The following is a 16,111-nucleotide window of genomic DNA, read 5'->3' as shown; positions in this document are numbered from 1 at the left end:
GGTGCAGCCACTCTGGAAAACAGTATGGAAGTTCCTCAGAAAGAAAAATAGACTTGCTGTATGATCCAGCAATCATACTTCTGGGTATTTACCCAAAGAATACAAAAAAACACTAATTCAAAGGGATATATGCACACCTATGTTTATATCAGCTTTCTTTCCAATAACCAAGATATGGAAGTAGCCAAGTATCTATTGATTGATGAATGAATAAAGATGAGTGGTGTGTGTGTGCGTGTGCGTGTGTGTGTGTGTGTGTGTGTGTATACATACAGAGAGAGAGAGACTATTATTCAGCCATGAAAAAGAATGAAATCTTGCCATTTGCAACAATATGTATGGAGCTGGACAGTATAATGCCAAGTAAAATGAGTCAGTCAATGAAAGACAAATACCATATGATTTCAGTCATATGTGGGATTTAAGACAAATGACAAATTGGGAAATATGTGAGAGTGAGATAAACCAAAAACAAACAAACAAACAAACAAACAAACAAAAACCAAAACCAAAACAAACAAACAAAAAGACTCAACTATAGAGAACAAAGTGATAGTTACCAGAGGGGAGAAAGGTGGCACAGGGAACAGGTGAAATAGTGATGTCATTATGAGCACTGGGTGAGGTATGGAATTGTTGAATCACTATATTATACACCTGAAAATAATATAACACTGTATGTCGACAAAAATAAAAACACAAAATACATACATACATGAAGTCAATCTAGAAAAAAATAGAGTGACACCAGCTAGATGTCAGAACACAAGTTTCAGTTCTTCCTGGCCAAGATCACAGTTTTGACAATCACCCACAGAAAGAGCATTTTTGTGAGAGTCTGGGAATCTAGCAGAAGTTTTTGCACACTTTGACAGCAAAAAGATCCAAGAGTGGGTGCACTGAAGAGGATGAATGGAACATTTTTTTTCTTATCTGAGTCACTCCTCCCTGAAAGGGGTACAGTTCAGTGCCAAGAGAGACCCATTCAGCCTGCAATTTCTCCACAGGGAGAAAGTGTGTGAGTGATCATCTGGCTTCTTCAACTGCATGGGTCACTGACCCAAAGGTCCATTTCTTTCTAACTACATCCAGAATACTGAAGTGATCTTCATGAGTGAAGGGAACGAGAAAAGTTTGGACCACAACAGTCAGGGCTCAGAATTCCTCAAGGGACAAAGACCCTACTAACCACTTTGCAGACTACATTCAGTAGCCTACCCACTAGCCACTGGGATGACTTGGGTTCAGATCTTGCTCACCTGGTGGCATCCCCCAACATTCTGCATACCTGCTATCCACTGGCCAGCTCCTTTTGTATATTCCCCAAAGGTAGTGTGTGCAGGAGTTTTCAAATGGCTAGTGAACATACTTAGAAATTCGAACTGACTCCACAGATAGAGTAAAAAGAATGTACTTGACCATTCAGCATTACCTCCAGGAAATCAAACACAAAGCTGTCAGGACCCTGACTAACTCTGCAGGATTGAAGAAAGGCATACCACCCAAAAATTCCCTCTTAAATCGTAGTAAGACATACTGGGAAAATGTATCCATTAAAAACATCTTCAAAAAGCCTCAGGATCCCTAACAAGTATGACAGAAAGTATTTCTCTGCCAACGTCAGGAAAGACCAGAGGAAGCGAGACCTTCTTCAAAGGCAAAGGCAACAATGCAAGACTTTAAGAAACATGAAAAATCAAGGAAATATGACATCACCAAAGAAACACAACACTTTTCCAGTAGCTTACCCTAAATAATGAAGATTTATGATTTTCCTGATAAAGAATTGAAAACGGTAGCTTTAAGGAAGCTCAGTGAGCTATAAGAAGACACAGAAAGAAAATCCAAAGAAATCAGGAAAATGAGGTAGAAATTATAAAAAGAACCGCACAGAAATTCTATAACTGAAGAATATAATGAATGAAAGGAAAAATACAACAAAAAGTATCAACAGCAGATCTTATCAATCAGAAGGAAGAATCTATGAAGTAGAAGAGAGGTCATTTGAAGTCTTGTAGTCAGAGGAGAAAAAAGGAGAAGGAATTCCAGAGAAAGCCTATATGAATTATGGGAGACTATCAGAGGAGACATTGTAGGCATTATGTGAGTCCCAAAAGGAGAAGAGAGAGAAAGGGACAGGAAGTTTACTTAAGGAAATAATGGCTGTGAATTTATCAATCTGGGAAGAGATACGGACTATCAAAATCAAGAAGCTCATTAATTCCCCCAAACAGATTCAACCCAAGGAAATCATCTCTAAGACACATTACAATAAAACTGGCTAAAACCAAAGAAAAATAATTTTGAAAGCAGCAAGAGAGAAATAAATACCTCACATACAAAGGCAGTTCTATGAGAGGTCTTTATAGTGATAAATGCCTACAGTAAGAAAAAGAAATGATCTCAAATATACAACCTAACTTTATACATCCAAAAACTAAAAAGAAGAGGTCACTTGGGTGGCTCAGTTGGGTGAGCATCCAACTCCTGATTTGGGGTCAGATCATAATCCCAGGGTCACGGGCTTGAGCTCTATATTGGGCTCTGCACTTGAGTGTGGAGCCTGCTTAAGATTCTCTCTCTCCTTCTGCCCCTCCCTGACTCATGCTCTATCTCTCTCTCTGTCTCTCTCTGTCTCTCTCTCTCTCTCTCTCTCAAATAAAATGAAAAAAAAAAAATGTATTAAAAAACAGAACAACCAAGCCTATAATTAACAAGCTGGGAAATAACAGAAATCAGAGCAAAAACATATGAAATAAAGACCAAAAAAATCAACATTAATACCTATTTTTTTCAAAACAGAAACAAACTTGATAAGCCTAGGTTGATTAAGAAAAAAGAGAGATCAAATAAATAACATGAGAAATGAAATCGGAGACATTCAACTGATGCCACAGAAATGCAGATGTTCATAAGAGACAACCATAAACATTTACACACCAACAAATTGGATAACCTAAATAAATTGATAAATCCCTGGAAATAGAAAACTTACAAGACAAAATCATCAAGAATAGAAAATCTGAACAAACCAAACCAGTAACAAGGAACAAGAGTGAATCATTAATTTAAAATATCTCTGCAGGGGTGCCTGGGTGGCTCAGTCGGTTGAGCGTCTGACTTCAGCTCAGGTCACGATCTCGCGGTCCGTGAGTTCGAGTCCCGCGTCGGGCTCTGTGCTGATGGCTCGGAGCCTGGAGCCTGCCTCCAATTCTGTGTCTCCCTCTCTCTCTGCCCCTCCCCCGTTCATGCTCTGTCTCTCTCTGTCTCAAAAATAAATAAACATTAAAAAAACCCTGATATTAAAATAAATAAATAAATAAATAAATAAATAAATAATAAAAAATATCTCTGCAAAGAAAAGTCTGGGAACAGAAGTTTTCATTGGTAATTTAAAGAAGAATTAATACCAGTTCTTCTCAAACCATTCCAAAAACTTGAAAGGATGGAGGAGGCACTTCCAAAACTACTTTACAAGGTCAGCATTACTTTAATACCAAAGAACACTACAAAAAAAATTATAGGCCAGCATCACTGATAATCATAAATATTGAAATACTCAACAAAATGTTAGCAAAGTGAATTCAACAACACATTAAAAGATTCATACACCATGATGAAGTCGGGTATATCTATGGGACTTAAGGATGGTTCATCAGACACAAATCAGTAATGTGATATAGCTCATTAACAATAAGAAGGATAAAAATCATATAATCAGATAGACACCAACAAAAAAAGCACTTGACACAATTCAACATCCATTTGTGATGAAAACTCTCAACAATTAGGTATTGAAGAAATGTACATCAAACATAATAAAGACTATAAATAAGGAGCCCATAACTAACATCGTATTTGATAATGAAAAGCTGAAAGCTTTTCCTGAAGGATCAGGAAAAAGACAAAGATACACACTTTCACCACCTCAGTGAAATAAAAAATAAAGAAGTAAAATATCTGTTTGTAGATGACATATTATACAGAGAAAACCCTAAAGACTCCACCAAAAAAAAAAAAAAATGTAGAATTAATAAACGAATTCAGTAAAGCTGCAGGATGGATATACAAAAACCTGTTGTATTTTTGTACACTAATAATGAATTATCACAAAGAGAAATTTTAAAAATAATCCCATCTACAATAGCATGAAAAACAATAAAATACCTAGGAATAAATCCATCCAAGGAAGTAAAATATTTGTATGGTGAAAACTGTAAGACAATTGTGAAATAAACTGAAGAAGACATAAATAAATCACAAGATAGTCTGTGTTCATGGATTAGAAGAATTAATGTTGTTAAAATGTGCATACTACCCAAAGCAATCCATTGATACAATACAATTCCTATCAAGATCCCACTGACATTTCCCATTGAAATAAAATAAACAATCCTAAAATTTATGTGGAACCAAAAAGACTCTCAAATAACCAAAGCAATCTTGAGAAAGAAGAACAAAGCTGAAGGCATCATACTCCCTGATTTCAAACTATATTATAAAGTGATAAAAATGAAAACAATATCCTATTGGCAGATCAATGGAACAGAGTCAGGAGCCAGAAATAAACTCACACATACATAGTTAATTAAAATTTGACAAGGGAGCCAAGAAAACACAATGAGGAAAGTAATGTCTTCAGTAAATGGTATTGGAAAAGCTGGATATCCATAAGCCAAAAAATGAAACCACTATGTTAAACCACTGATGAAAATTAACTCTTAGACAAATTAAAGACTTAAATAAATTATATCAAATTCATGCAAAAGCTTCTATTCAGCAAATCAACAAAATGAAAAGGCAACGTACAGAATGAGAGATAATATTTGCAAGCCATAGATCTGATAAGGGAGATATATATAGATACACACACACACACACACACACACACACACACACACACACACTTTGTATGTATTTTACATAGGTTGTACGTATATATTCTACAAATTATACAACTTAATAGCAAAATATCCAATCCAATTAAAAATGGACAAAGATCTCAGTAGACATTATTCTGAAGAATACATACAATTGGCCAATTGGTACTCAAAATCACTAATCATCAGGCATATGAAAATGAAAACCACAATGAAATATTACCTTATACCTGGTAAAATGTCTTTTATCAAAAAGACAAGACATAACAAGTGTTGGTGAGAATGTGGAGTAAAGGGAACACTTGTATACTTTGGGTGATAATGTAATTTGTTATAGGCATATGGAAAACAGTACATGAAAAAAGTTAAAAGAACTACCGTATGATCCAGCCATTCCATTTCTGGGTATTTATCTGAAAGAAATGAAATCAGCATCTTGAAGAAATATCTGCATCCTCAATTTCATTATAGCTTTATCACAATAGCCAACATACAGAACAACCTAAATGTCCACTGATGGATGAATGGATAAAGAAGACATGATATGTACAATGGAATATTATTCAACCATGAGAAAAAAGAAAGTCTTGCTATTCACAACAATATGGTTGACCCTAGAGAACAACATATTAAGTATAATAAGCCAGAGGTTGAAAATACTTCTTGATAAAACTAATGTATGAAACCAAAAAAGAAAACACCAAATTCATAGAGGCAGAGAGTAGAATGGTAGTTACCAGTGGTGGGTGCAGATGGGGGAAATGAGGAGATGCTGTTCCAAGGGTGTAAGCCTTCATAAGATAAAAAAAATTCTGGAGATTTAGTGTACAGCATGGTGACTACAGTTAGTAATAATGTATTGTGTAGTTGAAATTTGCTGAGAATAGATCTTAAGCATTCCAGCTTAATAAAAAAAATTAATTATGTGAGGTGATTAATGTGTTAATTAACCTGATTTTGACAATTATTTCCAAATGTATCTGTGGACCAAGTCATCTCATTTTATACTTTATATATATACAATTTTGTCAACTATACTCCCAATAAAGTAAGGAGGGAAACATATAATAGACAAAAGATAAGGAGATAAGGATCAAACTAAACAACTATAAACCTTAATCAAATAACAAAGGAAGTCATTAAAAGAGAAAGATATTAAAAAAAACAACTACAAAATAGAAGACAGCCACATGTCAATAGTAAGTGTTCACCTATCAATTTCTTTAAATATAAATTGTTTAAATTTACCTATTAAAAAAAATAAAATACCTGAATGACTTAAAATAATGAAGAACTCGCTTTCAATTTAAAGACACAATAGGCTTTATTTTTGTGTATGTTGTAAGAAAGTGGTCCAGTTTCATTCTTCTTCATGTCGCTGTCCAGTTCTCCCAGCACCATTTGCTAAAGAGACTGTCTTCTTTCTATCGGATACTCTTTCCTGCTCTGTCAAAGGTTAGTTGGCCATACATTTGTGGGTCCATCGCTGGGTTCTGTATTCTATTCCATTGACCTAAATGTCTCTTTTTGTGCCAATACCATACAGTCTTGATGATTACGACTTTGTAGTAGATGCTACAGTCCAGGATTTTGATGCCTCCTGCTTTGTTTTCTTTTTCAACATTACTTTGGCTAATCGGAGTCTTTTGTGGATCCATACAAATTTTAGGATTGTTTGTTCTTGCTCTGAGAAGAATGCTGGTGCAATTTTGATTGTAATTGCACTGAATGTGCAGATTGCTTTGGGTAGTATTCATGTTTTAACAGTATTTGTTCTTCCAGTCCATGAGCATGGAATATTTTTCCATTTCTTTGTGTCTTCTCCACATTTCTTTCTTTCATGAGTTTTCTACAGTTTTCTTTCATGAGTTTTCTGTAGTTTTCAGCATACAGATCTTTTACATCTTTGGTTAGGTTTTTTCCTAGGTTATTTTATAGTTCTCGGTACAGTTGTAAATGGGATCGATTTCTTGATTTCTCTTTCTGTTGCTTCATTATTGGTATATAGAAATGCAACTGATTTCTGTACATTGATATGTATCCTGTGAGTTTGCTGAATTCATGTGTCAGTTATAGCAGCTTTTTGGTGGAGTCTTTCAGGTTTTCCATGTAGAGTATCATGTCATCTGCAAAAAGTGAAAGTTTGACTTCTTCTTTGTCAATTTGAATGCCTTTTATTTCATTTTGTTGTCTGATTGCTAAGACTAGGACTTCCAACACTATGTTAAACAATAGCGGTGAGAGTGGACAACCCTGATGTGTTCCTGATTACACAAAAATAAACTCAAATGGATGAAACGCCTAAATGTGAGACAGGAGACCATCAAAACGCTAGAGGAGAAAGCAGGCAACAACCTCTTTGACCCCAGCCACAGCAACTTCTTACTTGACACGTCTCCAAAGGCAAGGTAAATAAAAGCAAAAATGAACTAGTAGGACTTCATCAAGATAAAAAGCTTCTGCATTGCAAAGGAAATAATCAACAAAACTAAAAGGCACCTGACAGAATGGGAGAAGATATTTGCAAATGACATATTGGATAAAGGGTTAGTATCCAAAATCTATAAAGAACTTATAAACTCAACACCTGAAAAACAAATAATCCAGTGGAGAAATGGGCAGAAGACATGAATAGACACTTTTCCAAAGGAGACATCCAGATGGCCAACAGACACATGAAAAGATGTTCAACATCACTCATCATCAGGGAAATACAAATCAAAACCACATGGGGTTACCACCTCACACAGGTCAGAGTGGCTAAAATTAACAACTCAAGAAACAACAGATGTTGGCAAGGATGTGGAAAAAACGGAAACCCTCTTGCACTGTTAGTGGGAATGCAAGCTGGTACAGCCACTCTGCAAAACAGTGTGGAGGTTCCTCAAAAAATTAGTAATAGAACTTCCCTATAACCCAATGATAGCACTACTAGGAATTTATCCAAGGGATACAGGAGTGCTGCAAAAGGGCACGTATACCCTAATGTTTATAGCAGCGCTTTCAACGATAGCCAAATCATGGAAAGAGCCTAAATGTCCATCAGCTGGACATTTAGATAATGATGAATAGATAAGAATAGTGGTTTATACATACAATGAAATACTACTTAGCAATGAGAAAAAATAAAATCATGCCATTTGCAACAATGTGGATAGAACTGGAGGGTATTATGCTAAGTGAAATAATTCGGTCAGAGGAAGATAGATACCATGTGTTTTCACTCATATATGGAACTTGAGAAACTTAACAGAAGACCATGGGGGAAGGGAAGGAGAAAAAGTAGTTTTGAACAGAGAGGGAGGCAAACCCATAAGAGACTCTTAAATACAGAGAACAAACTGAGAGTTGATGGTGGGGAGGTGGCAAGGGAGGGAGAAAAATGGGTGATGGGCATTGAGGAGAGCACTTGTTGGGTGGAGCCCTGGGTGTTGTATGTAAGCAATGAATCACGGGAATCTACCCCCTAAACCAAGAGAACACTGTATACACTATGTTAGCTAACTTGACAATAAACTATATTTAATAAATAGATAGATAGATAAAGACACAGTAAGCTAAAGTGAAGGAATGGAAAAAGATTTTCATACACATGGCAACCAAAGAATGATAGAGTGGCTATATTTCTATCAGAAAAAAAAAATTGACTTTCTGTCAAAACTGTCTCTAGTGACAAAGAAGATCATTATATAATAATAAAGAATCCATTCAGCAGAAAGATGGTAACAATTTTCAACATATGTGGAACCAACATTGGAATTCCTAAATATATAAAGCAAATATTGACAGATCTGAAGAGGAGAAATTAACAGCAATACAATAATCTTAGGAGACTTCAGTACCTCACTTTGAATAATAAATAGAATACACAGACAGAAATTCAAGAAAGAATCTGTAGATTTGAACAACAATATAAACATTTTATGGACCTAATAGATATACATGGAATTTTACACCCAACAGTGGAAGAGTACATTCTACTGAACATGAAAGATTCTATGCAGTATCATTTTCAGTCACAATGGGGTAAATTTAGAAAACAGTAACTGGGGAAAGAATGGGAAAATTCACAAATACGTACAAAGAAAACGCACACTCAAGTAACAATCGGGTCAAAGAGGAAAGTGCAGAGAATTTTTAAAAATATCTTGAGACAAATGAAAACAGAAACAATGTAACAAAATTCAGAGATGCTCCAAAAGCAATGCAAAGAGGGAAGTTTTTAGTGATAAATGCTTACATTAAAATAGAAGATTAAGGTGCCGGGTGGCTCAGTCAAGTTGAGTATCCACCTCTTGATTTCAGCTCAAGTGATGATCTCACGGTTCAGTTCATGAGATTGGACCTCACAGTAGGGCTCCGTGCTGCCAGTACAGAGTCTGCTTGGGATTCTCTCTCCCTCTCTGGCTACCCCTCCCCCACTTGCGCGCGTGTGTGTGTGTGTGTGTGTGTGTGTGTGTGTGTGTGTGTGCGCGCGCGCCTGTGCATACACGCGGGCAAGCTCTCTCTCAAAATAAATAAACATAAAAAAATTTAGCTTAAAGTAGCAGATTGTATATTGACAACCTAACTTTATACTTCAAGGAACTAGCAAAAGAACAAACTAAGCCCAAATTTAGAAGGCAGGAAATAATAAAGATTAGAGCGGAAATAGAGAATAAGAAAACACCCTATTCCACGATCTTACTAACACTATTCTGTTTTTTCGAATTATGTGTATGTTGGGTTTTGTTTGCTTTCATTTTGCGATTGTCGATATTCATTCTTTATTCTTTTCTATTGTATGTATATATAGTAATCTTCCCTCTCAGACTACTTTAGTATCATCTCACAAAATTTTATTTAAAATGTTTTTCTTATTCCATTTAAAAGATGTAATGTCTTTTTTTAAAAAAAGATTATAGGCAAACACCCAACGCTGTGCTTCTGTGGATCCATCCCTCCAGCGGCGGGTCTGACTCCCTCCAGGTGCCGCAGGGCCCCTCCCGAAGCGGATCACCAAAGGATAAGCGAACTGAGCCTGCCCCTCCTGCCCCTGTACACCTTGCTGATCCACCCCAGCTAATATGCCAGATCCCCAGCACCACAAGCCTGGCAGTGTGCAAGTAGCCCAGACAGGCCACGCCACCCCACAGTGAATCCCGCCCCTAGGAGAGGGGAAGAGAAGGTACACACCAGTCTGACTGTGGCCCCAGTGAAGGAAACAACCAACAAAACTAAAAGGCAACCGACGGAATGGGAAAAGATATTTGCAAATGACATATCGGACAAAAGGCTAGTATCCAAAATCTATAAAGAGCTCACCAAACTCCACACCCGAAAAACAAATAACCCAGTGAAGAAATGGGCAGAAAACATGAATAGACACTTCTCTCAAGAAGACATCCGGATGGCCAACAGGCACATGAAAAGAGCTCAACGTCGCTCCTCATCAGGGAAATACAAATCAAAACCACACTCAGATATCACCTCACGCCAGTCAGAGTGACCAAAATGAACAAATCAGGAGACTATAGATGCTGGAGAGGATGTGGAGAAACGGGAACCCTCTTGCACTATTGGTGGGAATGCAAACTGGTGCAGCCACTCTGGAAAACAGTGTGGAGGTTCCTCAAAAAATTAAAAATAGACCTACCCTATGACCCAGCAGTAGCACTGCTAGGAATTTACCCAAGGGATACAGGAGTACTGATGCATAGGGGCACTTATACCCCAATGTTTATAGCAGCACTCTCAACAATAGCCAAATTATGGAAAGAGCCTAAATTTCCATCAACTGATGATTGGATAAAGAAATTGTGGTTTATATACACAATGGAGTACTACGTGGCCATGAGAAAGAATGAAATATGGCCCTTTGTAGCAACGTGGATGGAACTGGAGAGTGTGATGCTAAGTGAAATAAGCCATACAGAGAAAGACAGATACCATATGTTTTCACTCTTACGTGGATCCTGAGAAACTTAACAGAAACCCATGGGGGAGGGGAAGGAAAAACAAAAAAAAAGAGGTTAGAGTGGGAGAGAGCCAAAGCATATGAGACTGTTAAAAACTGAGAACAAACTGAGGGTTGATGGGGGGTGGGAGGGAGGGGAGGGTGGGTGATGGGTATTGAGGAGGGCACCTTTTGGGATGAGCACTGGGTGTTGTATGGAAACCAATTTGACAATAAATTTCATATATTGAAAATAAATAATAAATAAATGTAAAAAAAACAGTAAAAAAAGTAAAAAAATAAATAAATAAAAAATATAAGAAGATTATATACATTAGTCCTTAATCCTGAGTATTTAATATTCCAAGTGTCCCATTTCCAGTGTACTACGCACCCCAAGTGAAGGAAAAAAATTACTAATGATGAAAAAATATGTAGCTCATATTTTCTCTTTTGATTTCTTCTTTATCCATGGGTTATTTAATAAATTATGCTGAACTTTGTGAAACCCTGTATATGACAGAAGTCTTGTTTTATTGTTTCAAGCCAAGTTACACATAATTTGAGGAATCATCATATTGGTCTTAGAACATGAATGAATGTGTTGATCTCTGTCATACTTACTGAACTCCATGTATCCATGTGGTTTTAAGCACCCAAATACGGTGACAAACATTTCAAATTCTCAGAGTTGTGGTAGCTATGGCGGCAGATTCTCTGAGATCGTCTCCTGATCTCAGATACCCCAATTAATTAACCAAGTGCTGGGGTTGCTTAAGAGATCCTGCTTAAGTGCCTGGAAAGGACCCATTGCCGGTACACCTCTGACACACTGTAGGATTCCAGATCCATTAGACAAACAGATTCATCATAATTTCCTAGAAGGGATTCTGGGTATTTTAAATCTTGCTTCATTCCAAGAAAAATTTAATGAATTATTTTGATTTAGTATCTTTGTAGCTAATTTTTGCATTCCAAGAATTTGGATGATTCAGATTTTTCTAGGTTTTCATTTATTTATAAATGACTCATTTTTATAGTGTTAAGTCTTTATAAAAATGTTTATTTATATGATTATCTTTTCCTTATACTTTCTGCCTTTCAGAAACATGTTCAAAATCAGAGATAACAATTGAAAATGGATTTTTTTCTCAATATGAACTTACATATTACTTAAATAAAGAAACACAGTATCAATGTAAACCAGGATATGTAACACCAGATGGCAAAACTTCAGGATCGGTTACATGTCTGAAAAGTGGATGGTCACCTCAACCCACATGTATTAGTGAGTAATTTATTATGTTCATATTTATTATCCTGATGCCATTGAACAAAAGTTTAAGTTAATTCTTTTCTGGGGGGGAGGGGCTGACGTGATTCCCATTTGAAAAGATAAATGAAAAAGGATTAATTTTTTGCCAGTTAAGACTAATCACTTATAGAGTGTAATACCAGGACATCTTTCAGTTTACATTTTTTTCCACTTTAAAACATCCTGTGGGGGCACCTGGGTGGCTCAGTCAGTTGGGCATCCGACTTTGGCTCAGGTCATGATCTCACAGCTTGTGAGTTCGAGCCCTGAATCGGGCTGTGTGCTGACAGCCCAGAGCCTGGAGCCTGCTTCAGATTCTGTGTCTCCCCCTCTCTCTGCCCCTCCCCTGCTCATGCTCTCTCTCTCCTTTGAAAATAAATACAACTTAAAAATTTTTTCTTTTAAATCCTATGATTTGGAAACTGGGTAGGGAGCCTTATGTGTATTCTGGAAACTCATTTATTTCTTCTGGCTGACACCAACCTTTGTGCCTGTTTTTCCTGTTTTTAGGTGATAAGGTTTTGATGTCAGAATCTTTGTTGCTAGACATAATATTATGTTTGTAAGTGAAGATCTGGGTCCATAGTGTAGAATTTTAATTGAACCTGTAGAATTTATGTTTGACAATCCAGGGTAAGTCCACTTCTAAAACAGCTCCCTTAGAAAATCATAAACATCTAATTAGTAGAGACAGAAATGCTTCTAGATAGCACCAAATTCAGCTGTGTTGAAAGATTTCACTGTCCCTAGATGTTTATGAAGATTTTTCTATGAACAGTTTCCTCAGTTTATCTTATACTCCAAAGCTACGCAGTGATATTTTTGAACTGATATTTAGCATATTCACTTTAAGTGAAGTGGATATTTGAATATCCATTTCTACTGTTTCCATTTCCTTATTTTTTTTTCAGTTTCCTTGGTTACTATGAGCACTAGCTACAGAAAAAAATGATAAAAGTGGCTCCCATATCAAACTCATTTTACACTAAATTGTAATTAGCTATCCGTTATAACACTTATTATGGAAGAGAATCTCTCTCTGTCTCTCTCTCTCTCTCTGTCTCTTTTCACTGGTACAGTTTTGCTTTGTTTTTTAAAGCTTTAAGGTAGCTGGTTACATAACACAGTATAAAATTATTTGAATATCACCATCCTATTAGCAATAATTGAAACTTTTAACATTTTACTTTCTTATAACTAATTATAAAAATTAGAGTTATCCCTCCATTAAATCTTGGTAAGTTTAAAAGAATATACAGCCTTTAGGAAAATATTTGGGAAAGAAAATGAACATGTGAGTTTTAGAAACTATTATGTTTTAAAGTAGAGTTTTATAGAATGTTTAAAAATTTACTTGCATTTTTGAAAAACAATCCTATTCAACTAATCCATTTTTCTCTGGCATACTTGCCACACTGCTAATGAGTTTGGCGTTTTAAGTCACAAAAACATATTCTGTTTTGCTAGAAAAGTATGATGCATCTGTAGTACCCTATTTTATTATAAGCATGGCATAAACACAAAATTATAATTGACAGAGGAAAGTGTTCTTTGACAAACTTCCTGAATATTTAAGCAATAAGGAAACTGCTATGTAGAAACATGGTTTTTCATTTTGAGTAACTTTCAGGGCAATGATTTATCACTTGTATTCTTAGATTATTTTAATATAATACTGAATTTACTAGCACAAGCTAATTGATAAAGCTTTTTTTACTTCCTTGGGATGAGACTTAATTACATCGTCCATTAAATAATATTAGAATTGAAATCTTCAATTCTGTTATGCATTAGAATCTTGTGAGATGCCAGCATTTGAGAATGCCAAAGCCAAAAGCAATGTCACGTGGTTTAAACTCAATGACAAGTTGGACTATGAATGCCACGATGGATACGAAAGCCAAGACGGGCGCGCAGGTTCAATAGTGTGTGGTAACGATGGTTGGTCTCATAAACCAATATGTTATGGTAAGTACCATTTTTCCAGGTATTTTTTTTCAGGATTAACAAAATTAACAAAACGTGTTTAAGATATCCCAATTTGAACAAATTTGCATTATTTAAAGTCATTTTGGGGGCACCTGGGTGGCTCAGTGGGTTGAACCTCAGATTTTGGCTCAGGTCATGATCTCGCAGTTCTCGGGTTCAAGCCCCATGTGGGGCTCTATGCTGACAGTTCAGAGCCTGAAGCCTGCTTCAGATTCTGTGTCTCACTCTCTCTCTCCACCCCTCCCACTCACACTCTGTCTCTCTCTCTCTCAAAAACAAATAAAAATGTTAAAAGAAAATAGATTTCCATTTTGAACAAACTTGCATTATTTGAAGTCATTTTTAAGGAGTATGATTAAAATCAAGGTGTCTTCTTCTGATTTAATGTAAACTGGGAGAAGAGGGTGTTTGAAAGCCCAAAGACAATAACACAGTGTTTCCTATGGCCCATATACGTGGTATGTTTGTAAACAAAGAATAATTGTGTTTGTTATTCTAAATGCAAGTTTTCATATTATTTAAAACTGGGTTCTTTTAGAGTGTGATATAAGAAAACCAAATTATAGTTTCTGACAATTTCCTCAGCTATTTTGCTCCTGAGTTTCTGCTTTCACACCTTCTGCCTTGAGTGTTAATTTCTGCAGGCCCTGAGAGAAGCTCTTTATTTTCTGACTTGGACAAGTTCTGTGGACTATTCTATGAATCTCTTTCATGTTTGCTAATCCAGTACTTTCCAGGATTAGGAGTAGGACTTGAATCTGTGGAAAATTTGAGTGGCTATAGAATGTTCCACACCAAGGGAACAGTCTGTGCAAAACTTTGATAAACAAAACAATATTTGAGAAATATCAGGGTGAGCAGATTCTACTCAAGATATGGGAGAATTTTATGAACTAAGCCTGGATAGGAGGCAAAGAAAAGATTACCCAGGTTATTTCCCAGGCATATCAGCATTTAGATTAGTTTTATGACTGATAAAAAGCTACAAAGGAGTCTTAAAGGAAGAAATATAATCATTTAGATTTTCGAAAAGTTTTTTTTTTGTTGTTGTTTTTTTTCCCCACATGCTGTGATTGTGGTGGGCAGGAGAAGATTCGGGAGTTTATGCAGCATGAACAAGTGTGGGGATTGGGATAGGATGATGGGTGATGAGATGTAAAGCAGAACACGTTCAAAATCTATGTTGTCGGTAGAAAACACAGGTGATGTTACTAAATATTGGATGTAAGAGAGAGTAATAATGAAGGGACTCACTGCCTTTTTTTCATAAGCAAACATGTAAATGGCAGTGCCTTTTTGTAAGGTGGTGCTGACAGAAGAGCGCTTTGGGAGGAACATCCCAACTTTTGACTTGAGCACATTATGGTTGGGCTGCCCATGGACGATCAAATTTGGATATGTAAACTACAGAGTTGACTATGTGGGTCTAGCCAAGAAATACATATTTGGAATTGTTACCGCATAAATGAGGATATGAAATTGGAAAAGAATACAGAATAAAAAGAGAAGAGAGCTCAAGACTGAGCCATGAAGCATTCCAACGTTTAGGTGTCACGTGGGGATAATAGATGGCAGAGTAGATAGGAAAAGGAGGACCCAGAGAATTGGGAGAAGAAAACGTTTTGGAGTGAATGTTCTCCTAGATGTGGAGAGAAGAAAATGATTGAAGGATGAGGAAGTCTAAGTGAGTCCAGTGGAGTCAGCCTGGCGGGGTTCTAGCAAATTCCAATTCCATCAGCTGGCTAAACATGTATCTTAGGGCAATAACCACACTTATTTGCAGCTTCATTCACTCTTCCTCATCTATAAAATGTTTTAATATTTACAAAGGTTCTAATATTTCAAAGGATTGTTTTTTTTTAATATAATTATAATATTCAAATTCCAGTTAATTTATAAATGAATTAGCAAGATAGGAGGATTCCAAATAAGAAAAATGCATTTTTAAATAATACTCGGGAATGTCACGAATGCCACAAATGCCACAGACTT

General features: G+C 36.2%; 1 protein-coding gene across 4 annotated transcripts in view; it reads left to right on the top strand.

Moving 5' to 3' along the window:
* The window catches only part of LOC132676570 (complement factor H-like), a 104,657-nt gene that overhangs the window by 64,661 nt on the left and 23,885 nt on the right, over window positions 1–16,111 (top strand). For 2 of the 4 annotated variants that reach the window (XM_078441384.2, XM_078441383.2), the window contains exons 10-11: window positions 11,921–12,103; window positions 13,925–14,098. In XM_078441384.2, coding sequence (XP_078297510.1) covers window positions 11,921–12,103; window positions 13,925–14,098 — 357 coding nt within the window. Of the gene's footprint in view, window positions 1–2,802; window positions 2,991–9,777; window positions 10,146–11,920; window positions 12,104–13,924; window positions 14,099–16,111 lie in introns of those variants that run through there. The other 2 variants (XM_078441385.2, XM_078441386.2) reach the window with 2 other exon arrangements.

The sequence above is a fragment of the Panthera onca genome, chromosome F1 (genome assembly GCF_046562875.1).
Source record: "Panthera onca isolate mPanOnc1 chromosome F1, mPanOnc1 haplotype 2, whole genome shotgun sequence".
Taxonomy (NCBI): domain Eukaryota; kingdom Metazoa; phylum Chordata; class Mammalia; order Carnivora; family Felidae; genus Panthera; species Panthera onca.
The sequence above is the reverse complement of the archived record's forward strand: the minus strand, read 5'-3'. Positions and strand labels throughout refer to the sequence as shown.